This window comes from Diadema setosum, chromosome 19 (genome assembly GCF_964275005.1).
Source record: "Diadema setosum chromosome 19, eeDiaSeto1, whole genome shotgun sequence".
NCBI lineage: Eukaryota > Metazoa > Echinodermata > Echinoidea > Diadematoida > Diadematidae > Diadema > Diadema setosum.
The window spans coordinates 1,832,770-1,859,085 of NC_092703.1; the positions used below are offsets into that span (position 1 = coordinate 1,832,770).

The following is a 26,316-nucleotide window of genomic DNA, read 5'->3' on the forward strand; positions in this document are numbered from 1 at the left end:
CTATCTCTATCTCTATCTCTATCTCTATCTCTATCTCTATCTCTATCTCTATCTCTATCTCTATCTCTATCTCTATCTCTATCTCTATCTCTATCTCTATCTCTAGCTCTGTCGCATAGTTCAACAGGCACTACTATTGTGATGTCTTGATTATATCCTCATAATACCATACAACTGTAACCATGGTAACACCTGGCTACTTTTTTTTCTTTACATAGGAAAGGCCTCAAGATAGACATTCCACAGCTTCTATTTGTACGGTACCCAATTCTTTTCCTCTTTTTTTTTTTTCTTTCTCGGAGAGAGCGCTTACAGGCATTTACCGTACATGGTGTGTGTTCTTTAATTCTTCAGACAGCAAAAGTTCATCGCAAATGCAACAGGGCTGTATATTGCCACCTTGACCCATAAATCTACTAGGTCATAGAGCTAAAGGTCACGAGCAGATTCGAAACGGAACGTGGCGCTTGTAATAAAACGAGAAGTAGCAAAATTTTATCGGCATAGTTCACCCATTACTTTTGACCATACTGTGCGATTCATTCATATAGCACTTCTACAGAAAGACTGCGCGAGAAAGATTTCAATAGTCTGTCGCCCGACTGAGCTTTTATAATCAGTCACCTCGCCCTGCCAGGTGAACTCGACTTCGACAATGGTATCAAAATACGCTCCAGTCTGAAGTATAAACAGCAGAAAACACTGGAGGACATGGAAAAAAGGGTTTCGACCGAGTGACAACAGTGAAGAAAAGAAGCGACCTTACATTGAAATGAGCAGAAAGATTGGCAGAGTGGTCTAAACAACTGGTTAGATCTCACGATGACATACATTTTTCTAGACGACGAGGTCACCATAAAGCTATCGAGTCAGGTGGGTCCTGTGTTATGTTTACGAGAATATTACAGAGAATGGGAAAATGTTTACGAGAATTTCAGAATAATTTACAGAGAGTGGGAAAATGTATACGATGTAGTTAATGAGAATAGTAACATTCCATAGGCTATAGAAACAAAACCTCATGTAATTGGGCAGCTTGATGGTCGACAGGATAACCCTAAGAGGGCGTTAATAACATTCCAGAAATGTTATCATTCATTTCCCACTGGTGAACATGTTGGCAGTTTGAGCAACGAACTAACACTTTTCTTATCTTATACTTCTAAATCTCTATTGGCTGATGATGAGCTTGGTGCCTGAAGGAGTATGAGAAGTACAATGTGTATGCCATTCTATAACCAGATTTATGCCTCTCGTCTCAGTGTCCGTCCACTGGAAGAAAGTCTTAAAGGACAAGTTCACCTTCATAAACATAAGGATTGAGAGAATGCAGCAATATTGATAGAACACATCAGTGAAAGTTTGAGGAAAATTGGACAATCGATGCAAAAGTTATGAATTTTTAAAATTTTTGTGTTGGAACCGCTGGATGAGGAGACTACTAAGGCCCGTGATGTCATATGAGTACAACAGTATAAAGAAAATATAAAGAAAATTCAACATATTTTCATTTTTTCCGCATAATAAAAGAGCACTTGACTTGCCTCTTTCTAAAGGCAATGGGAATAATATTACCCATAACATATGTCAGTAACGAGTCAAGGGAATGTGTACTTTTTTCGAAAGATGAAATTTTGTGAAATTCTCTTTATATTTTCCTTATATTGTTGTACGCATGTGACATCATACACTGCAGTAGTCTTCTCATCCAGCAGTGACTGCACAAAAACTTCAAAAATTCACAACTTTTGAACGGATTGTCCGATTTTCCTCAAACTTTCAATGATGTGTTCTACTAATATTGCTACATTCTCTCAATCCTTATGTTAATGAAGGTGAACTTGTCCTTTAAATTCCCTGAGAGCGGGCAATGAACGAAGCGAAACAAAATACCGCTGGATCAAAACCAGAATGGCACAACCAATGAGTCACGTATACTGTGGAATGCAACCAGTAGGGCCTAACCACTGAATACCTGTAAGGTGACTGGATATAGATCACTTGAGGATTAGGCTACCTCTCTTCCAAGCCACAGGTTTCTTCACAAATCACAAATCGAATGGTGATTTAGGCGTGTGTATCTTTTACTTAGAATAGCTCGAGGTTCTATGCAAAGAAGCTTTATGGTTCTACGGTTCATTGCTCATCTGCTAGTTGTTGATGGCCACTCACAGTGGCGGATACAGAAGGGGGCGCACCACCTCCCCCCCCCCCCCTGTAAAAATGGAAAGATAAGAATGAAAGGGGCGCTTGCATTCCCCTTCCAACATGTTTTTCTTTTCTTTAAAGAAACAATTCTTGTCATGCATTCCGTTAAGCCTTTCTTCCTCTTCTTCTTCTTCTTCTTCTTCTTCTTCTTCTTCTTCTTCTTCTTTTTCTTTTTCTTCTTCTTCTTCTTCTTCTTCTTCTTCTTTTTCTTCTTCTTCTTCTTCTTCTTCTTCTTCTTCTTCTTCTTCTTCTTGTTTTTTCCTTTTGCCTATCAGCTGATTACCTAAACTCGGAAGTAGTAAATAAACTGTTTTTACACCCCCCCCCCCCCTCCCCTTTATGGCATTCCTGGATCATGTATCAGTCACACTCTTGGGAAATGACGAAAATGACGTAATAAAGAATGCATCACTTTATAGTGTGTGTAGGCGGTGATGTCAATGACCGGAATTTGCTCCAATAATTATTATTGTCCTGATTATCTCGAAATGGTTTTGTCGTTGCTTTTCTTATGCTGATAATCTACTGTGTCGCTTTCTTCTTTCTTCTTGTCATGCTTGTAGGTTTTTTTTTTTTTTTTACTTTTTCATTTAAAGTAAATCGTGCATAACTACAAGAGGTATAGCTTGCCCACGGCAAAGCAAATCCTTATAGGTTCATTTATATAAATGTTCCTGTGGCAATGGAAATGATAATACGATAGTATATGCGTATGTTGTAACTCGATGCATGATTTAACCAAGGAGTATGATAATGGATGAGTATCCCTGTGTAAAGAGGAACTGAGAACTTGTTCTTTCGGGGGTCTTGTGTGTACGATTGTGTTGCTGCAAGTCGGGTGGGGGGGGGGGGGGATACCAAAACATCCGAGTACATAGCGGTGTATTGTGTACTTCTTATAAATGTATTCATAAAGCGCTGCGTTTTATACGTGCCTAGCAAATAATCAAGACACGGCTCCTACTCATGGTTTGTTCCAGGGCTGCTGTTGTGTGATTGCAACTTGATATAAAGTACCATTGGAATGTGACCGCATTGTGTGTTTAAACTTGGTCTTAATCAGCCAAAGTCTGGTCTTTGCCTGCGGGAGGGAGGGGCGGGGGGAGGCCTGTGATTTATCACTGTCATCTTAGAATTCCTTCCTCATGAATAATGACCTCTTCGCACGCTGCTTCCGCACTGACCCTTGCATAGTTTTTATTCTTTCGATAATAGGAGCTTAGCCTCCGATATAACGTAGCGTGTCTAATCATCTCGCCCACTCTCCTTTCTTTCTCCCTTCACACACACACACACACACACACGCACCCTCACACATACAATTTACACACCCACACAAAGAAACACACATACTCCCCTCATTTCCCTCCCTAGTCCTTCCCTCCCCCATCTCATTCCGATCTCCTTCCAGCGCTATAGTGCGCCATCTATTGACAGGATATACCATCAGCCAGCGATGTGCGGTTCAGAACCGCTGAGGATGTTTTCTTAGCAAGCATTCTCAAGATAAAAGCGATAAGGGCTATAACCATAATCATGAGAAATTCCAAAAGCCTACGAGAATCTCCTTCTCATTCATATACATCATATATCCATGCATGTATGTATGTCTGTATGTATGTACGTATGCATGTATGTATGTATGTATATGTACGTATGTATGTATATTTTTTCTCTTTTGCAACTGTAACTAATATAGCTGTGAGAAAAAGTGGTGTACGCGAATGCTAACTGTAGTTAAAGTGTACACATAGTACTCTCTAGCAAAATATTTAACATAAAGCTCTTATGACAAGAAAGGCGTATTGGATGTTCGAGGTTAATCATGCATTCATACCAGTGTTAGTCAAGATTTATGTTTTCTTAACAATTTGTATTGTCAAAGTTAATGATATCATAGATATCACTCTCGTTGCCATCACCGACATTGTTAGTATTACCATTATCACCATCACAGTGACTACACTTTGTTGCATTTTTAATCGAGACAGGCACAATCTATCATCTGCAAGAGACTGATAAAACTTCGCGACTTCACTGAAAAGGTATACCTCGCCGAGCCTCAGTTTGGGCTTTCTGGGTTTTTTTTTCTCCACCACAGTTACATAAACATGAACTTTTCGACCATTTTTATCGCAGCTAATAAGACTGATAACAAACAAACTATCACAAAATATTTAGGTTTTATGATTGACCAAACTGGTGGTTTCTCTATGTTTTCTGAAGAGAAGAAAGCAGTACACCACAGGTTTTCATATCCACAAATTTGGAGCAGGAGGAGAAATGAAAAAAATCTCATTATTTTGATAATGTATTTCTAAAAAGACAGCGTCGGCTTCAGCAGCATTTTCAACGCGGGAAGTCGGCGAATTCTTTGCACAATATGGTATACTCGGCCTCTACAACGTATTCCACTTCGTCAAGGTTGAGCATGCGATTAGAGACGTAACCGGGCAATATCATCCCCCCCCCCCCCTCCCCTCCTCCTCTGCTAAATATTCGTTAGTGAGAAGGTTAGAGTAAAAATTAGGGTTGGGGTTAATTCAGTTAAGTTCAGTTCAATTTCATTTCTGCATTTTTCAAGGAAATTATGCATGAAAATCACAACACGTGTATGTGACAACACAATAGGAAAAACAATATTACATGCATAGTATGATAATCACAATCTTAAGAATTTGAACATAAAAATAATGGAACCAAAAAAAAAATCTTCGATACACTATGTCTTGTTTCCAATTAGATAAAGAGGAAGAAAAAAATGTGGGAGCCTGCCGTCTTTAAGCTGCACGTTAAGTTGATAGTGATGACTCCCTCAGAGTCTCAAAAAGGAAATAAGAAACATGATACAAGTAGTACTTGGATACAAAATGGGCAATTTCCCAATGAAATGTTTTGTCCTAACTTTATGGGCTCCGCAAGGGGACGACAATGGGAAAAGAAATTGAAAAGGAAAAAGCAACATGTGCAGAGCAGTGAATTCAGTGTAATGAAGTTGGTCGTAGCTTATTTTGTTTTCTGTGAACCTTGCAGGCATATACCATAAGAGGGCGCTATATCGATTCACCTGCACTGCTGGATCTTCTGCAGTTGCTGCATCCTATGGCGTTGTAGGGCTCACACCCGTAAATACAATGGAATGTCCCAGACCCCTTCACAAATTCGTACCAAAGATACCAAAATAAATGAAGAAAAAAATTAATTAAAAATCAATGATGCAGTTTGGCAAAAAACTGAATAGCTGTAGATATTGAGTATGAATTCCTCTACAAATTGCATTTTGGTTGGAAGATGAAAGCTTTTCTGGTGGAATTTGAGGGGACTATATTTCATTGGGTACGTGTACGGAAAATAGGTGATTTTTTGAGTGACAAGAACTCGTAGTCTGGCTTTGCGGACCCCTGGACAGAATTTGAACTGAAGAATCCACCCTGAAAATTTGATGAATGAAAGGGTATATCTAACTTATCCAGGTTAGTGAAGCTGAAACACCTCATTTCTCCCAGCCATTTTACAGAATCTTTTGAAATTTGATTTTTAACACACATCCCTATGGGGAAATATTTATGGGTGTGAGCCCTATAGAGGATGCATGCAATGCACACAAGTCTATGGGAAGTATTCATCCCATACAAACTCTGCTGGTTTATGTTGATCTATTGTGTCAGATCTCTTCCTCCCTCCCCCCTTCCCCTTCCTACCCCCCCCCCCCACCTCTCTCCTCTAACCCCCCCCCCCCCCCCCCAACTCTGTTTGGCTACAATTTGTTTTCTTATTATGTTGTTGTGGTATAGATATATCTTTGTACATAGCAGTCATCAGTATCACACAACTTTGAATGACTGTGTTATTTTAATGTATTTCTTTGTTTGGCTACCACTGAAACAAGTCAAAATTCATAAAGTTAGTCTGTTTGACAAAACAAAGTCTTTTCAAATATTTTTTAGGCAATAATGTGATGATGACACCCCCATAATCAAAGATTACTGCCTGCATCTAGGTATTCATCTTATGAAGAACTGATCAACACTACATTTTTATTTTTTCAAAAACCTCAAAGGGCATGAGTTTCAAAAATGTCCCTTTGAGAAGCTTTATAACCCTTGAATGTGCAATTTCCCATATGATGTAGGTGCAAATATCATCAAAATACATTTATGATGTTTAAAAGTCAAATGAGAAATAGGACCTCCACTATAGGGCTCACACCCGTAAATACAATGGAATGTCCCAGACCCCTTCACAAATTCGTACCAAAGATACCAAAATAAATGAAGAAAAAAATTAATTAAAAATCAATGATGCAGTTTGGCAAAAAACTGAATAGCTGTAGATATTGAGTATGAATTCCTCTACAAATTGCATTTTGGTTGGAAGATGAAAGCTCTTCTGGTGGAATTTGAGGGGACTATATTTCATTGGGTACGTGTACGGAAAATGGGTGATTTTTTGAGTGACAAGAACTCGTATAGTCTGGCTTTGCGGACCCCTGGACAGAATTTGAACTGAAGAATCCACCCTGAAAATTTGATGGATGAAAGGGTATATCTAACTTATCCAGGTTAGTGAAGCTGAAACATCTCATTTCTCCCAGCTATTTTACAGAATTTTTTGAAATTTGATTTTTAACACACATCCCTATGGGGAAATATTTATGGGTGTGAGCCCTATAGAGGATGCATGCAATGCACACAAGTCTATGGGAAGTATTCATCACATACAAACTCTGCTGGTTTATGTTGATCTATTGTGTCAGATCTCTTCCTCCCTCCCCCCTTCCTCTTCCTACCCCCCCCCCCCCCTCTTCTCAGACGGAAACCGTGACTCTAAAAGATGCAGTCATCAATTTATTACATGAATGCAAACAGAGCTTTCATGTAGACCTACACACCTCTCATTCATAATCAATAATGCACTGGCAAGAATTTACCATAAGGACGCTTTTGCTGTTGATATGAGTGTATTATAATTGGGGGGGGGGGGGGCTTGATGAACAACACATTTTTGCAATGTTTTTGTTCAAAGTGATTGAAAACTCATACAGTACGGTGTTCATTATTACATCCAATTTGCATATTTTGTGATTTTCGGCCGATATCCCGTATTTGTGAAAACGCAAAACTTTAAAAGTCTACACCTCGTTAATATTGATACTTTAATAAGCCAGTTCGTAATTCCAGTTTGCGCATCAGCAAAAAAAGAAAGTGTCTCTTGTTATGAAAGGCATGCTATTTTTTTCAAACTCTGGTTTGAGGTTCTTTAAAGAGGAACTAACCCGAGGCAAAAATGGTCCCTATGAATGTAATAGAAGGCTTCTCCAGCCTCAAGATGAGGTGTATTATTTTTTCAAAATATTCACCTGTATCAACCACTCCTAAGAAGACTCAGCAGTTTTTGCACAGCTTTCTTAGAGAGTATGACGGCAATCAGTTGGGGGTTTTTTGAAAAAAAAATTGATGATATTGTATGATAAAAATTATAAGGGGGTAGGTGAAGTGGCAATACTTTTCTGATTGCTCTATCAAGCTGTTATTAAGCTGTAATTGTATTAATGTTTGAGTTTGTTTGTATATTTGTTTTGGTGTAGAGGTTGATTTGTAGTTATTTCATTGTTTGTACTTTGCTTTGATGTTCATGACATTTTTATCTTTACAATATGTGAGCAGGGCCCCTTGTTAGAGAAGTTAAACAACTGAAAGGGCTGCCCTGCTAAAAGAATATTGGAATAAATGAATAAATAAATCAGGTATACAATAATGCCATTTTCATTCACTTCTAAGGTATAACTCCATCATCATCATGAAGACCGAATGTGATGACACCTTTCCAACGTAATCTGACTTGTTGCATACCAAAGAATATTTTGGTTACTCATTTTTATCTTATAACCTTCTTTGTGCTTGAGCCAATATCTCAAATTGACAAGAATGGAGTTAAAGGGATAGCGCAGTATTGGTGGAGATGAGAATTGGGCTTTTAACTTTTTGCTAAATACCAAGAAAACACTTATGATATAGTACAGATCATACCATTTTAATAGGAATTTAAAGTTTATGTGATGAAAATCAGGTTTGAAATGAGTGAAACATACAAAAACAAAGTAAAACAAAGCGATCGTAATAAAGTGTGGGTCCCACACTTTATTAGAATTGCTCTTTTTTAGATATCTCAGCCATTTCAAAATCAATTTTCATCAAATAAACATTGAATTCCTCATAGAATTACATGCTCTTTCATTTTTCATAAGAGGTTTCTCATTATCTCACCCAAAAATGTTAGAAACCTTAAATTGGGTCTCAACCAGAACTATACGATCCCTTTAAGTCGTTTTGCAATCAAACTCTTCAATTGTATTTTTCAACTTTCTCCAACTCATTTTTAATCTCTAATACGACAAGGTGATGGACCTGACGAAGGTCCATGCTATTAGTTTTGCGACCTTTAAGTGGGAGAGAGAGGGGGAAGACTTCATTGTAAAACTCCTTTTATGAATTGAAAGTTGTCCATCACTAATAAAAGATTTAGCGTTGCTTCTTGGCTCTCTTCTTCATGAAACGACATGTTAGCAGCCGGTGCTAAAATATACATGAATTTGCCTTGCCAAACTAAGAGTTGAGGTACTGGTTATTGCCGTTTTACAAGCTTCATCTCTAAAATATCAACATGAAGAACAAAAAACTGAAGAAAATAGAATTACATTGTGAAGGCTACCCGTACGTGCTTTGACGTGCTATAATGAAAGAATCATTTTTAACTCGTGGGTGTGAGTGCGTGCGTTCGGATTGGCAATGGTAGAGGAAGGGCAAACAATAAAACAGAAGGAACGAAAGACATCAAGCTCTACCAAGGAGAACGAAAAAAAAAAAGGAAATGGATAAAACTAACAAACAAATAAAATGATGCACTTTTTTTTCTTTGCAGTTTTCATGCATTCGTAACATTGGTTTCGATACTTTCTTTGGTTATCAAAGAACGTTCAGGGTATTTTTTTTCCCCATTTTCTCCTCACGAAAAGCGTTTCTTTTGTCAGATAAGGCAATTTGTTTTTCTTATCGGTACTCATAAAGTGAGGTCATTGAGAGGAGCAAACTACAATTTTTTTTTTCTGCTGTTCTAAAAAAAAAAAAAAAAAAAAAAATCTTTCTGAAATTTCTATAGCTTCCGAAACTCTAAGTTTAAGTGAGGACCCGCTGAATTAAAGAAGAAATCGGGGGGGGGGGGCGTCTACACTGGCACAGCCTCCTTAAAGCCTCCCAATGCATTTGTTGCCATGGTTACCTGGTGTATCAAAACCACGCTGCTCAGTTGCCTTTCTTCTCCAAAGTACATTTGCTTCACCGAAGGATGGCGTTGTGACTAAAAGCAACCAAAATGAGCGTAAGAAGGAGAGAAAATAACTCGTGAAGCAACAGCAAGACAACTTTTGTCTTCGGTCTTCCATCACCAAAATAATTATATTGCATTGCTATCTATCCGATGGGGGTTCAATATTAGATCCTGCATCTTAGGTGTTTTCCTCATATAAATAATAGGCTCCCAACGGGTTTTTGCAGTCTTTTGTATATCATGCACGTATTGGTCCGTTGAGACACACCGAGTGCTCGCAAGGACAAACTTAGCTAAAGGACTGTAGCACAACTGTAAGTTATGTTTGCCCTCGGTACACGCAATAATTTATAATCATTTCATTATGAATTATTTTCATCTGAGATGAGATGAAGGAAGAAATGCCATCAAATCAATCTATTGTCTGCATCGAGTGTCCTGAGAGTAGGGAATTGCATTAGATTGACCCGTTCCATACGGGAACCTGGTGGCCTGATCATAATGAGTACGAAGTATATCAATACATAGAGATATCGGATTTCAGCATCGAATTGGTTAATAGGCGCGCCTATTGGTTGATTCACTTCAATATGCTAATTTCATTTAATGGATTAAAATAAGGGGAAGGCGAGGTTATCAACTAATGAAAACAACTATACATGAAAACAGAGTTTAATGAGACAACACCGTGATTGACCTTCATTGTACATTGCTCATATACATGGAGAATAATCATTAGAAACAAAATTACCTTGGGTGATTACACCTTTTAACAGGGCCGGCGGAACCGGGGGGGGGCACTTCTATTTCCTATTAATAGGAATACATAGGATGCCACTTTTGTTTTTGTTTTTGTTTTTTTGCTTGTCAGCTGAAGAAAGTCGGAAGTGGTACCTGAAGTTGCACTGAAGGCCTTTTTGCTTGTTAGAAGATGAAACCCGGAAGTGGAACCAGGATTATGTAGTCCCCCCCCCCCCCCCTACTTTTGAAAACGTGGCGCCGGCCATGTCTACAGCATACGTCTTCATCCACGTCTATCTCATACTCTGTCCATTTATTTCTCCCTCCCTCCCTCATTCTTTCGATTTCTCTCTTCCTATTTCTATTCAGTCTTTCCCTCTCCTCGCCTCACATTTTGTCATATTCATGACAAGGAATGACGACTCCGCTTAAAGGCGTAATTTACCATTTGCAAATGAAACAAAAAATCCAGCATTAGTCACGTTAGTGCTTTAAAATAGTTCTGAAATGTGAGTTAGGGATAGAAACAACCACTGTAAAAATTTGAATCCATATAATCGATGTTAAGTATATTGAAACACACAAAATGTGAACAATAGTTATAACAACAATGTTTCCGGACTAAACAGTTTACAGTTATGGTTTGATGTGTAAAGCACTGATATCTCCTTATATTTTAGGCTTTATCGTGAAAGTTTCATGGTAGGGTGTTTCGTACTACAACAGACCTACACATTATGCATCAATTGTGATATCTCGAACATTTTTTTTAAGTACTAGTCCGAAAGGTAAACTGGACCTTTAATGTTCTCACTCGACAAAAACTCTTGTCCCACCAATCCTACGAATGAATTCAACTCAGTAACTTACACCATTTTCTATCCTTGCAAAGTGCTGCGAAGCTTATGACCATGGAGCTACTTAGCTGCATGATGCGACATAAGACAAGGTCAATATCACGCTTGAAAGAGATTTGAAAAGGGGCTCCATCAATGTGCTTTCCCAGCTTCTATGAACTAAGACCAGCAAGACCTTGCAAATTTCTCTCATGAACCTGCACACACAATATTGCAAAATTTCATATTCTGACACGACAACGAAGAAAACACTTTTTTTTCTTCATAGAAATCAAGTTGTGGGTGCATTTGAGTAACCTTTGGGAATGCGACATTGTAGCTGAGAGTATGCTGAAGTTGTTAACTCATGGACAATTAAAACGTAATATTTTATCAAATAATCATGGACAAACCAAAGGGAGTATGGCATCAACATCCATTTATTTAATGTTAGAAGATCGAGAGCCTTGTGCTCACTCTGACTTGTGATTCTTTTGAAACTAGTCCCAAAATTTTTGTATCCATCTATGTGGATTGTGGTGACTTTGTTAGATGTCATTTCTTTTAAAGGGATGGTACAGTATTGGTGGAGACGAGGATTGGGCTTTTAACTTTTTGCCAGATACCAGAAAGCCACCTGTGAATTACTACAGAGCATAGCATTCTGAGAGGAATTCAAAGTTTATTTGATGAAAATGGGTTTTGGGATGGCTGAGACATCCAAAAACAAAGTAAAACAAAGCAATCATAATCGAAGGTAATTTGAATATCATTCTGTTGACTGTACGATTATTGTTTTGTTGTTATTTTTATACGGAAAATAAATAAAACAAAACAAAAAAACAAGGTGGGTCCTATCTATACCTTTTATAAGGATTGCTTTGCTTTGAATATCTCAGCCATTTCAAAACTGATTTTTGTCAAATAGATGTTGAATTCCTCTTGAAATTACATGCTCTTTCACATTTTGTAACAGGTTTCTCATTTTCTCACCAAAAATGCTAGACACTTGAAGTTCAAGTTCAAGTTCAAGTTTTTATTTCATATTTCCATTTCTCAGTGATGGGATTACAAAATGATTGCAATAAAACAAAAGTACAAAACATATACAACCATATCTTATGTTTGAAGAAAAAAAAGACAAACAAACATTACACACAAATATAAATGGTTATTTTCATCTGAAGATATCACAAATAAATGTCAGAAATATGATGGGGCCTACATCGTATTGTTAGGTTTCAACCTAACAATACGATCCCTTTAAGTCAAAGTGAACTAACCTTTTTATTTCCACCATGCAGCAATGTAAAATAAAGCATTGTGTGCAATACACTTGCAAATTATTTCCAAGGTATGACAGAAGACACTCGCAAAATTATAAAAAGAGGAAAAATATTGAAGGTTGAACATTCACATAACATTAGCAGCTGCCATTTCAAAATTATGCAATAAAGAACACCTATACCTGGAGCACGTTATCAACGCCAGCTATCAAATATATCAAACGGGATCCATTTAGATGAATGCCAATAAGTGGAAAATAATTATCATATTATACCAGTAAAATGCCTTTGATGAATGCATACAGGAAGGCCTACATAAAATTAGATATTGTATGTATTCTGAGTTTGTTAGGGGTATCCAAACGTGTGCAAGTTATGTTATCATGCTTAGTCCCCATATGATAATTAAGCTTTGTAAATTATATGGAAGATATAATGTGTCTGGTATCTTTTAATCTTTCGAATGTCTCACTACCAAATCGTCCTCACAGAACGGGGCGACTGTATTATTATCGCAATATGAAAGGTGGTATACGGTGAAGCGAGTGATGACGTAGGATAGTAACGACACTCAATACCTTGGTGACACTGTATGGTAACATTTGCTCCTGCGACAATTGTCCCGATCATATTTTCTCCACGGACGTGGGATAAGGGTTAGGGTTGCAATGGAGTTTTGAGTTTAGTTTAATGTAAGGATTAGGGTTAGGGTTACATCTTTTTGGTAGAATTCATGTTTGGCTTAGCGTGCAGATATTTTATTATGGGAGCAATCATTCTCGCCGGAGGAAATGCCACGGAGCCACAATCTAGTGGTGCTCCTGTATGTGTAGGTGTGTGTGGGAGGGGGAGGGGAGGGTTAAACTTCGGAAAAGACGGAGCAGGCGAACATATTTTGACTTGTTCATGTCACTGGTTTTGATACACTTAATAACACTGGGTTCAATAAATTATCTATTTGTTATCTATTATTATCTATTTGTGCATCATTAGATGTTGTCCGACATCCAGACAACAGAAAACATTACTGAAAATATATTGACATAGCGAGAACAACGGCGTGGAAATGGGATGTCAAAAGTTTGAATATATTTAGAAAGAACATACCAAATGAATTTCAATATCTCCGAACCCCCTCAAAAAAGAGAAAATACAAACAAACAAACAAACAAAGGAAACAAAAATCAATACAACTGATATATAATGGGCAAACAGACGAATTTATTGTTTACTAATTCTTATAAAACCGACCGATATCTAACTCATTTATTTTTATTCGTACCATTACACAACAGCATCTGCCTGCTCTGGGACTAAAAACACTGGAATGTTGCCTATTAGAATTTCTGATAGATGTAGGGAATACTTCGACCACGACCCTTAACCTATGATATTCACTAGGATTCTGACGTGCCCATTATACTTTGCACAAAGCGAGACAGATTCCAGTAGTGGGTTGCTGTTATACAAAATGTATAGGCTTTCACACAAACAGAAACAAACCCCGAAAATATACATGCGCACTATCACACACACTTTTTTGTTTTTCATTGATATTTATTGACTTCATTCAAATCATTAATGAATTAACCCATTCTTTGTGTAAAATGAACAAAAACAATGAAAATACAATTCAAACACAAACAAATTCATTTTTTTTCCAATTTATATTGCAAATAATCTCTCTTCAACATAGATAACTCGAATCAATCCCACTACTGATAATTTCTTCACGAGAAAATATTTACCAATGCCAAACATAATACATATCCCTTGAATATATTGAATCATATAACTCATTTTCACTTACATGAGCATATACATTAAAAAACACGCGCACACACAGACACACACAAACACACACACACACACACAGACACACACACACACACACAGACACACACACACACACACACATACACACACACACACACACACACACACACACACACACACACACACACACACACACACACACATAGATACATTGCATTATCATAAACTCCCCTACTTATACCCGGACAAGTTTTCTAATAGACCCGTTGTAATTAGCAGGTCATGCCAATAACATACCTGCTAGGAAACATAATTAAGACCAGTGACCTTCTACTATACTATGATGGATATTATGATACGAACATTCAATGGCCTTTTGACGTGTAGCCCATGAGGTGAGAACCATTCTTCCAATCACGGGAATGTTTCCTTAGTGAGGTAGTGGGCTTGCCCAGACTGCCCATTGTCAGGCAATTAGAACTTTTGTTCACAGGTGGTTTTTATGAGGCCGCTGAATAATGGCAGCCACTATTGCTCGCCCTTGGGGTTAATTTTATCAGTTAGAACTGATGCACAAGTCCAGTGCGCCAATCCTGATGACCATTACAACCATAATGGTGGGCTATTTACAGGTGAATGGTGCCCTTGAGTGTAGAATTCCTCGAATTGCTCAATTTAATGCTCACCGATCAATAGCACTCAAGTGCCTCTAGTTCCAAACAGTTCTCCACAACCCTCTCTCTCTCTCTCTCTCTCTCTCTCCCTCTCTCTCTCTCTCTCTCTCCTCCTTCTCCTACTCTTTCTCCTCCTCTTCCTCCTCATCATCATCTTTCTCCTCCATCTCTCTTTGATCATCACTGAGATTTACACGATCAACGTTCTTTATACACGAATATAACTCTCCTTAATTGGATGCTCCGTCCACTCGCTGTCATATATATGATGTGCAAAAGCTGTCTCAGAACTCTAAATCCTTAATGCCCCATTTTCCTCTCCATCTTTTTTTTTTCTCTTATGAAAGACTCTCTCTCTCTCTCTCTCTCTCTCTATCTTTCTGTCTATCTCTCCATCTAGCTATCTATCTACTATCTTGGTTGGTTCTCTATTATGTCTATAAAACACTACAGTCATGCAATCTTTCACCTGCAATGATGTAATTTCCAGCAATTGCTTATATTCTGTATCCATGGTATCTGAGATATAGTTCATGATCTGAGATAAAGAGAATTCGTAGTATTCTAGTCCCTATACAAATCGAACTGTAGGGCGGATGTTAAAGGGATCGTATAGTTTTGGTTGAGACCTAATTTCAGGTTTCTAACATTTTTGGTGAGATAATGAGAAACCTGTTATGAAATATGAAAGATCATTTAATTCTAAGAGGAATTCAATGTTTATTTGATGAAAATTGGTTTTGAAATGGCTGAGATATCCAAAATAGTGCAATTCTAGTAAAGTGTGGGACCCACAATTTAGTACGATCGCTTTGTTTTACTTTGTTTTTGGATGTTTCAGTCATTTCAAACCCGATTTTCATCAATTAAACTTTGAATTCCTCTTAAAATGGTATGCTCTGTACTATATCATAAGTGTTTTCTTGGTATCTCGCAAAAAGTTAAAAGCCCAATTCTCATCTCCACCAATACTGTACCATCCCTTTAAGAATGGTCGGTTGGTTGAGTGAGCTTCAAAACATTCATGTTGTGTAAAGTTGCCCTTTTAAGTCTAGTCTATGGGGCTGTTTCAATAAGCGCTAAAATCAATACTAAGTTCAACTCAACTGATCTTAGGGACAATTTTGCGATCACGCAGTGCTAAAAAAATATGAACTGTTTCACTATTAAGTCATTTGGGAACAATGTCTGGCTCCCACGTTGCCACATTCTAGAATACATCTTGGTTGTCTGTGTATCCTTCCCAACTAGGTTTGATCTGAATCTGTCCCAAATTTGAGTTCATTACTTGGCTCGATGTAGTTCCCATGTCAGGAAAACAGGGTCCAGGTCTCATCGTCGAGTCTATTATTTTCTATTGGACTTTTCTCTTGTATACCGCCTCTAGCACAACATCATATCATTATAGAAGTCACCAGGTATCAGAATTGATGCCACACTGTTGATACCTTTTTTTTTTCGTCTGTTTGTTAGTTGTCGTTTTGTTCATTTCTATATCCGTTCACTACCACTGAACGTCACACACGCTAATTATGTAAAACACTAGGGATAATACAGGGCCGGCGCAACGTTTTGTTAAAGTAGGGCCCAGTATATATTTCTTGTGCCACTTCCGGTTTTCATCAGCTAACAAGCAAAAAAAAAAACAAAGAAAGCAAAACAAAAAACAAAGAAAAAAAAAACTAAAAAATAAAACTCTGGTACAACAGGCACTCGGCTTCCAATGGGGGGGGGGGGGAACGAGTGGTTACATCATATCATCATCATCAAAAAAAAAAAAAAAAAAGTAGGGGCCAAGCCCCCCACCCCCGGCCATCCCTGTCGCACAGGCCTTGTATTATAGGTGAGTCTAATAATAATATCCTATATACTGTAAGGATTTAAAGGTAATAATATCCTATATACTGTAAGGATTTAAAGGTAATAATATCCTATATACTGTAAGGATTTAAAGGCATGGGCAGGATATTCAGTGCTAATTTGTTAATTGGTGCAGAACGATGTAGATAATAATGGGCAACTGTCAACCGGATCACTGCTTATGGAAGAGCTAAGCCTATTAAACTGCATGAATTATTGAAGAATTTGTATACTTCCACTTAAAATTCGTAAACTGTCAATGTTTTCTCAGTGTGTATATAGTGCTTTAACCCCCGGAACAACTACCACTGCAAAACTCCGCCGCTGTAATATTGTGCATGACAGTTTACAGCTGTATATAGGCTAGGATGTTTTAGCATGTTAAGGGTTAAAAAAGATGCCTTGCCATGCCGATACATGGCAGATTATACCTGTTCGTGCAATACTGCTTAACCTGGAAACTACGAAAGTCCACACACACACCAGACATGCTAGATCCCATTTTTATGCGATTACAGTACCCTCACACCTGCAGCACATTAAATCAACTTAACACTGCACATTCAAACATTGGTTCTAACAATGAATGATAGGTCAAATTTGACACGAATCCAGTGACGTCACGTCAATGTGTACTAACGGGAAGGCAGGCTATACAGTACAGTTCGTGTGTACATTCTATCATGAAACAAATGACTGATATTTAAGTGAGAGTATCACTTTCACGATATGATTAGTCTGCATGCAGTAAATCTCATACTTATATCGTACCCTGGGATTTCGGATTTGTATTGTCACTTTCTTGCCCTCTTCTTTTTTTTTTTTCTTGAAGTCTTTATTGATCAAATGAACAAATCAATCATACAAAATCAAAATATGTGCCTCTTCTTAATGGCTCTCTGCTGGACTTTCTTTTCTTTTCACTTTCTTTTTACTTTCTATATGATTGTTCTATAAAGAGGAAAAGAAACAAGCAGTTGATGGCTGGAATAACAATCTGACATGCATCCTTGGGAAGCACTGATTATTGACTATAGGTAGCCTCGATTATCAACACGGAGCTTGATCCTGTAGGGTCAAGTTGATTTTAATCAAGGATGAGGTTGTGTGCAATGATTAATAATTCCTCTCGAAGGACCTTGGACTTGCAGAAATACGGATTGAATGATAAGTTGTTGTGATTTCGGAATTTCTTCACAATTTAAATGCCGCTTAAAAGAGCACTGAAGATTTGATTCTGCCAAACCACCAAGCAACATTTTACCCACATTTTCAGTACTACGTAAAACAAATTTCATGATCATTCCTTTTTTAAATCATTGTGGAGTGTTTTCTTTTTTTCAAATAAACTCAGTTTGATGTCTTTCCTCATCAGACCATGTACTCCGATTTAGTCGTGTGTTGGTGCAAATTGGAGTTATTTCAATGGAAAACAAAAAGTGGTTTTTAGAAATTCTAAAAGTTATATAGTTTACGGAAAAATATTTTTGAGGGCGAAAAGAATACGCATATCTCGTCCTATTGGTATGATTGAGTTTGAATCGAATGCATTTGTGTGCTTGATTGACTATTTCAAGAAGAGCGGGTCTATTGAAAATATGACAACGTTACATGTGCGCTGGTAGAGCAACGAGCGTCGTATAATAATCCCTCTAAGAGCGCATACCAGTATGTATAATTTCTTTTTCCACCATAAAACAAATTGAATCACAATTTCACTAATTTGTTTTACTAAGAAGAACAAAAATATAACAAACACATTTTTCTTCTTCAAGGCATTTGTGTTATGGGGGTGGGGGGGGGGGTGGGTGTAGTTCCGGACATCAATGACATGAGGATGCTATAGAATTTTATAACGGAAGTTCCTTCGAAAATTGTTACTGTAATTGTTCCTGGACGCACACGCTGCGGAAATGCATAGCTCGAGACGACTCTGGGAGTCAACTACTGCAGAACCCCATTTGGACGAGCGCGGCTCGTCCGCTTAGCGACCACTGTACTTTCTTTATGAGATGTGAAGTAATCGCGTATCACTTTACCGGCCGATTGTTGTCGAGTGGTGGCTTAGCGTTTTCTGCTCGCCGGAGAAGAAGACTGCAGAAAATACTTCATCGCAGCTTTGGTAACATAATTATAAAACCAACCGGATGTTGACTGACTCTTGCTTGACTGATTATGTCTTCTGAGAATATTGGAGCAATTAGTGTCGCGTTTTTTTTATTAGCAAAGATCGTCGGCAATTACGAGGCTCATTTACTACTTGGCTTCACTTTCGGTTTTTGCTGTAACGGGAACTAAATAATGTGTCTCATCAACGGAACTTATAGCCTCACCAGCTCCTTGTCTCGGATTTCCATTTAATGGTGTACAGACGTTGCCGTAAACCATAGGATGCGGCATGAATACTCAACGTACACCAAATTAACTTCATTCGGCTATCTGATGTTCTACTCGCATTGTGAATGTTGTTCTCGTCACGGAGAGGACTCATTAACGGAATTTCTACACGTGTGTGAATCTTAATTAAAGCCGAACAAAGAATTTTTCAGTGTTTGATAAGGCCGACATAGATTTCACCCGACTCCTGTTGATGTCATTTTCTCCACATCTAATTGACCACTGTTTAATTTCATGGTTAGCAGCCACCCACTATGCATATCAGAGCGAGACAACTGTGTACAAAATTCATTAATATATTGTGTCTCGTGTGTTTTCCCGTTTTGGGTTGAGACGTCACATTTGAAATTCAAGATTGCTTTCAGATTCAAAATATCGATGTTTGCTCTTCTCTAGTTGCGACACAGTGCAGCACTTTGGTTTAATGTCTCCAGAATTAGAACGTGTTTTCGCCCGACAACGGAACATGTGTACTTGCGCTAACATTTATTTTGACCATTACCTTTGAGGATTGTGAGTTTTTCATCACCTGAAACACTGGAAAAAGTGTTTTTGCGTCTGTTTGCCGAGACCTCTTCGGCAGCATTGGGCATCCTCTCGGCACTTATTCGGCAGTTCGCATATCTTTTTAGTCATCGTCATCATGACCATCGTTTGACCAGTGTCGTACTCGTCAGCATTATAACCTGGCTTTGAATAGGAAACCCATGGTGTTACGTCGTCTAACCACACTGAAGCAGCGAGTAAGAGTGTCAAACGCGTTGCCTATTAGCTATCCGATGTTTATAGAAAGAAGTGTTGCAAAAATTATGAAATCGCGTCACCTTGTTTTCTCTGCAAATATGTGAAAGGCACAGAGCAATATTTCAACTCTAAAGGCAGTGAAATATGTCAGGATATTGAAACAAAACTATATGACATGACGTTATAGGCACTAAATGATATCGATAATGACGGAACATACTTTTTGTTCTGGGATAGATTATGTTTATGTGGATCCTAAATTCTATCCTAAAATCCTATCTCTAAATTATTGTACATAAGAGGGACTGCACGATCCTGGTGCTTTGGGACCTCCATTGGCAATGGAATGATCTTCATCCCGGTATAGCTTTCCAAGGAGCTGCGATTGACAAAGACGGGATATCGTGCTACATGATGCACCAGGAGAATCCGTACGCGATCCATGTCGACATTTCTCGAGTGTGAGATAATTTTTGGGCTCATAAACATTCACTGAATAGCCGGACAGAGTGTGTCTTAAACTAGATCTTTTCAAATTGCGTGTACTAGTCAATACTTTATATTACTTCTCAATCTTGCATTGAATCCACTCAGGATCATTTAACTTTGGGTCAATCAGTGACAGCAAGACAAGAACAGCTGTCTAAGGGAGATAGCTGTCAAAGTAGTTTCAAGAAACCACTTACAAATTATATTCCTGGCTGTTTATTCGGCATCGTCACGACAGAACACAACTGATGTTCAACTTCATCCTTGATCCTAGTTGGAAGGTCACTTCGGCCTGTGTAATTGTACTTATTGTCGTACTAACAATCAAACAAGAACTACATGTAGAGCTGTCCTTGTATAAGTCATTGCATTCTAGCATTTTGAAAGGACTGAATGGGTGAATGGTAAATACAATCAGTTTCATAACTATGCTTAAACGTAACGTCCAGATATCTGCCCCGTGATACTTCATTGAATTTAGGGCAGTAATATATGCCAGTGGGATTGAATAAGTTACGAGTTTCTCTTTTATCAACACAATTTGATTATCAGGTATCTCATCTAGGAGGAGGTTTCATAGGTCTTGAATACAATGGGTATAGAGTTAAATTATTTTGAGATGTTTGAACATTTTCCTCGATATTACGAATCAAATTTCACGTGATGAACATGTGATGGCTTGTGTATCGGTGTATTATGAGACAATTTGGCCCCGCATGCATTGGGAGAACTAAGCATGTGTATGATTATGTCACGTGTCATGTATATAGGTCAACACTTCTTGTCTGCACTGGTCTCGAATCGTATCAAGTATCACCGCGAAGTGTGCTCTTAGGTCTCATGAATTGAGTTAGGACACGGATGTTTCGCTTCAAGACTGAAGTCAAAGAGAAAAAACGTGATCTATTGAGAATTCCCAGCAAGTAAAAACAATAATAGTGAACAAGTGTTATGCCATACAAACGCGTGATCCACACGTTTATCTGGTAGAGAGTTGACAAAGAGTAAAACCAATTTTAACCGTTGACACTGGGTGATTATTCAGATTTTACTATAGATACGTTCTTCCTGCTCTCCTTTTCCATTAAAAAAAACAAACAAACAAACAAACAAACAAACAAACAAACAAAAAAACACACTAATGAAAAGCTGAAATATTGTCTGCACAAAATGTGTTGAATTTACACTCTGTCTGTCAAGACAAAGATTTCTGGCTGCAATTGATCTCATTTTATATTGGTTTCCGTAATTAAAACGCTGTCGAAGCAAAGCTCTCCACGTGACGAAAATAACGCCCTCGTTTTAATCTAAGCGTTGATTGTGATACGGATTTCATATGCGAGGTATTACTTTGACAAGGCATGAGGTTATTTCAAGCGTATACCCTGGCCATGTATGACGTCTGTTGTTTGCCCAGGGATCTTCTGGGTTTGATGACTACTTGTGGAAAGTGATTGCTGAGCATGTAGACTCCAATTCGACGTCAATCTTCCTTATTTCAGATATTTAGTGTATATTTCAAGCGGGAAAACCGCTGGTGAGCTTGAATGTGGCTGATTTCTTCGCTCCGCTGTACATTACATATTAGAAATATGTCTCGTCTCTGTAGATTTAAGTATCTGACTGAGAAAAGGGAAGCCCTTTTAGGCGGGTTCAAACTCAAATATTCCTGCTGGTTGTTGATCAAAGACTGCGGACGTTTTGACTTAATGTACGTTATGTCATTATGATTAGTACAAGAACGTGACTCTTGCAATCGCTAAGATCGTTATACCACTTGTACTTATAGCGAATGGTTTGCTTGTTGAGGCATGAATGTACGTCAAGTTTTGCCTATCCGTTACCTCAGTCATCCTAGCCATCTTATGGTGAGATTGAAGGCGAAGCTGTGTTAGCTAGTATTCCGGGTAGTGAGAGAACCCAAAATGCGGTCATAACCAACTAATTTGGATATTTGAAAATTCAGTAGTAATGGCCAGTCTCTTAGTGACCGTTATTATCAGCGTCGCGGTACCGTGCGTACTCGCTGGTGTCATCTGCAACGCAGCGGTGGCCCTCTGCATTCTCCTCACATCTAGTCTGCGCTCGCGCACCAATGTTTTCATCGTCAGCCTTGCAGTGTCAGGAGTTCTCCTACTTACAACCGTGGTCCCATTCCAAATGGACTCGTACTTGACCAACGAGTGGCGGTATTCCGAGATGTATTGTCATGTCACTGCCAGACTTTCCTTCATTTGTGTAGGTGTCACGACTAATAACATTGCCATGCTCGGACTGTACAGGTGTTTCTGCGTGGTGCATCGCCATAATGTGTACCTGCGTAGCAGGAAGTCTGTTGCCTTGATGATTTTGTGTGTATGGACGATCCCAGTAGGACTCGAAGTATTGAAATCAGGAATGGGATGGACAAAAACTCGCTTCATACCATCCTATGGACGATGTATTGTCGAGCAAGGTTCATCGGTTGCCAAGGTGACCTACAACGCGTCGGTACTTGGTGGAATTTTGATTACGCTGCTGATCGCCGTTTACAGTTACGCCCGCATCATTTGCACGGTTGTGACGAGTTCGCGAAAAATACAAACTGAACATGCACACAGTGGCGCCAGCACAGCAACTCGAACTTTACCAAATAACATGGCGGGCCAACACTTATCAACCTACGCCGAGCCAACTTCGGCGTACAGCGAGTTTTCCCATCGTGACCGTGAGACATTGGTTGATAAAACAGACGAGAGCATCATGGCGCAGACGACATCGACGTCGCGCTCTAATTCAAGCAACGACACTCAACAGCGGAAGTCGCGTGCTCGCAAAAAGGCGAAGCAAGTCGGTATTTCACGGCAGGAGGTGTTGCTCAGTAAAATATGCGCTTTAATGTTCTTCGTTTTCTTCGTCTGCTACGGACCAATTTTCATCCTGACCATAGCCTTTGCCGACACTTTGTTCCCGCCAGAAGCTTACACAGCCTGCACAGTTATTTACTGGTTAGGCAGTTGTATCAATCCTATCCTGTACGCATCCCTACAGACCGACATGCGCAAAAAGCTGGTGGATTTTCTTGGTATTTCCAGGTGCCTACGTTTGGGGCAAATTCACAGTGTGGATGTTTAAAATCTCCCCATCTGTGTATCTTTCTCATGGTGGAGGTGGCTGACAATTAAGGATCCATGTCTCCTATCATCTCCAAGACGATGTGTTTTACGTACATGTCTCCTCTAGTTTTCGTCAGAATAGTATTTTCTTTTTCCCCAACACATTTAGACGCCACCATTCGTCATTAAGCTATGATCAATCCAAAGTATTTTTGCTAGCCCTTCGTCCACTATAATTGCGCTTGCCTATAAAATATTGTCATCGGTGATATTATCCAGCCATGACGTCATCTAGGCACCATGCTGTCAAAACATGTTATCAATAAAATTCTCATAGCTAGATATACTGAACATGATGAATACATTTATGCGGAAAACTTCAGGTCTTGTGCGATCAAACTTTGTAGTGGCGCTCGCGTCACAATTTTTACGCCTACGTCATGTTGTCAAAAGAATGAATTATTTACTTTTACTCATCAAATGAGTTTACGTTTCCGACCATTTAAGCATAATGACTGTCGTATGCGGATTTCCATTTCCCTGTCATGTTAAAACACTGTAATGTTGCAAATCATAAAAAAGACGTTATTTCATACAGTGATGCAAGTTGTGACACAATCTTAATTGTCTTTCACAAGAAAGTAAGGTTCAAAGATCCCACGACGATTTTCTTTTCAATCTCTAGAAATTACCCCCTCGTAAATTTTCAAATTTCACAAGATGACAGGTTCCCTTCTCAGACAGGTTCACTTATGTAAAATAAAATTTCAAAGCCGTCAGGTTTTAGCATTTTTTTTTTGTTGAATTCCCTTTACGAATCAGCGTCCACATCCCCTCTGATTCGTTGCTTTCACAAAGCACATGCAATATAGTAGGCCTAGTGGTACGTAGTAGTAGTAGTAGTAGTAGTAGTAGTAGTAGTAGTAGTAGTAGTAGTAGTAGTAGTAGTAGTAGCAGCAGCAGCAGCAGCAGCAGCAGCAGTAGCAGTAATGAGTAGTATAGTAGTAGTAGTCGTAGTAGTCGTAGCAGTAGTGGTGGTGGTGGTGGTGGTACAGGATTGAATTTGTTTTACTTCTTGTTTGGAAAGGTATTAAAAGTCAACTTAATAGTTGCCTCCTGCTAGATGTTAGCGAAATGTTTTCTGAATAGAATATAGAGACTTGTTTAACAGCTTCATTAAAAACTAAAAAACGTTGACATAGAATTTCATTTCATTTCATTTTATTTCATTCTCCTTTATCCAACAGAACACAACATAGTATGAATTAGGTTATTATCACAATCGTATACACATAACTTGGAAACGATATCAAATGATACAATAATAAAGTTACATATATATGCATGTATACACAAAATAATACAAGTCTATGTTTCAGTTGGAAAAAAAAAGAAGAACTGAGAGGTTCACTAAAAAGCAAGCTTGTAGATTGTGAACCACTCAAGAAACTCTAACGAAATACTTATTTGTATATGCTTAACACAGGTATAATTTAAACAAGACGGAACAAAACACAACAAAAAACACACGATAACATGACACGACTAGACAGAAAGGTGGAAAATGGATGGAAGAAAGGAAGAAAGAGAATGCCTACACGCTGATCAAAGAAACGAAAGAGGGAATTGAAGAGGGAATTGAAGAGATGCTTTAAACAGCCGGTGGTTGCATACAGCCTTGTAAAAAATATGATGGCTATTTCATGAATTAATGAGTTCAGAGATTAATTGATTGATGGTTGGATGATGAACCCTGTGGTTGTTGGGACTTGGTTAATAAAAAACGAACATCAGAGATGGTTTAACAGAAAGGATTTCAACTTACGCTTAAAGGCATACAAAGAAGGAGAATTTTTGATTTCACAACTTAATGAATTCCAGAATCTAGGGCCTGTGTATATGAATGTATTCTGAGCCAATAATGTTCTCAGAAGGGGTAGATGAAACTCAGTAGATTGTCTGGTGGGATAATTATGGAAAAATTGGTTCCTTATAAACATTGAATTGAATATACAGTGAAGTACATTTGTGTTGAAATTAAGTTAAAAAAAAATACAAATCTTTAATTTTTAAAATCTTATATTTAGTGAATAATGGATCTGTATGGGAACGTTGCGGGACGCCACAAATAACACGAAGTGCCCTTTTTTTTTTGTAATAACAGTAATCTATCTAATAAATATTCAATTCAATTTAGCTCTTTGATTTCGTTTTTCCATGAGAACATATGGAAGCGTTACTCGAGCAATTCCCTATCATATTATGGAGAGTGTTCGGTTTTACGCCTGATTAGGTGGCCACTTTAGTTGATTGCCCTTGCTACGAAAGGTCACACTGTGTCATTTCATTTCATTCAACTGCCACCAAAATAATATGGAATAATACAGGCGGCGGGTGTGGAACCCATTTGAATCAAATACGTCGACAACTCCTTCATAAATCATTCAATTCAATCATAATAGCATTCCGAATGAGTGGATTGGTTTCCAGTCATAATAGCTAACAGAAATTGATTAAGTTTGATGGATAGCACTTGTCATGGGCGTAAATCCCGGGGGGATGGGGGGATATATCCCCCCTGAAATGGAGGAGGGGGGGATGGCCTGTACAATCATCCCCCCCCCCCTGAATTTTGAGGAAAGAAATGGAGGAAGCAGAGTGTAATGTGATTGTAACAATTTTGACATAATTATTGCATGACGTTTGTACGCCGGCCTTCAGACAGGAAACATAGCTGAACAGTATTCTATCTTGTAGGAAAATGTATACATAATTTTCTCAAGCGCTCGCTCGCGAAGAAAGTAACATCGACATACAGTCACTGTAAGGTATGGCTCAGACGTTGACAACGTTAAATAGTATAGGCCTACATGTAAACATGCTA

General features: G+C 38.4%; 1 protein-coding gene across 1 annotated transcript; it reads left to right on the top strand.

Moving 5' to 3' along the window:
* The first annotated feature begins 22,308 nt into the window (after positions 1 to 22,308).
* On the top strand, positions 22,309 to 23,451 carry LOC140242881 (G-protein coupled receptor 84-like). Its single transcript, XM_072322629.1, has one exon. The coding sequence runs from the start codon at positions 22,309 to 22,311 to the stop codon at positions 23,449 to 23,451; it is 1,143 nt and encodes a 380-aa protein (XP_072178730.1).
* Positions 23,452 to 26,316: the final 2,865 nt, after the last annotated feature.

Bases quoted from the DNA above. Each gene is read 5' to 3' on its own strand.
- LOC140242881 (XM_072322629.1), top strand. From the start codon at position 22,309: ATGGCCAGTCTCTTAGTGACCGTTATTATCAGCGTCGCGGTACCGTGC.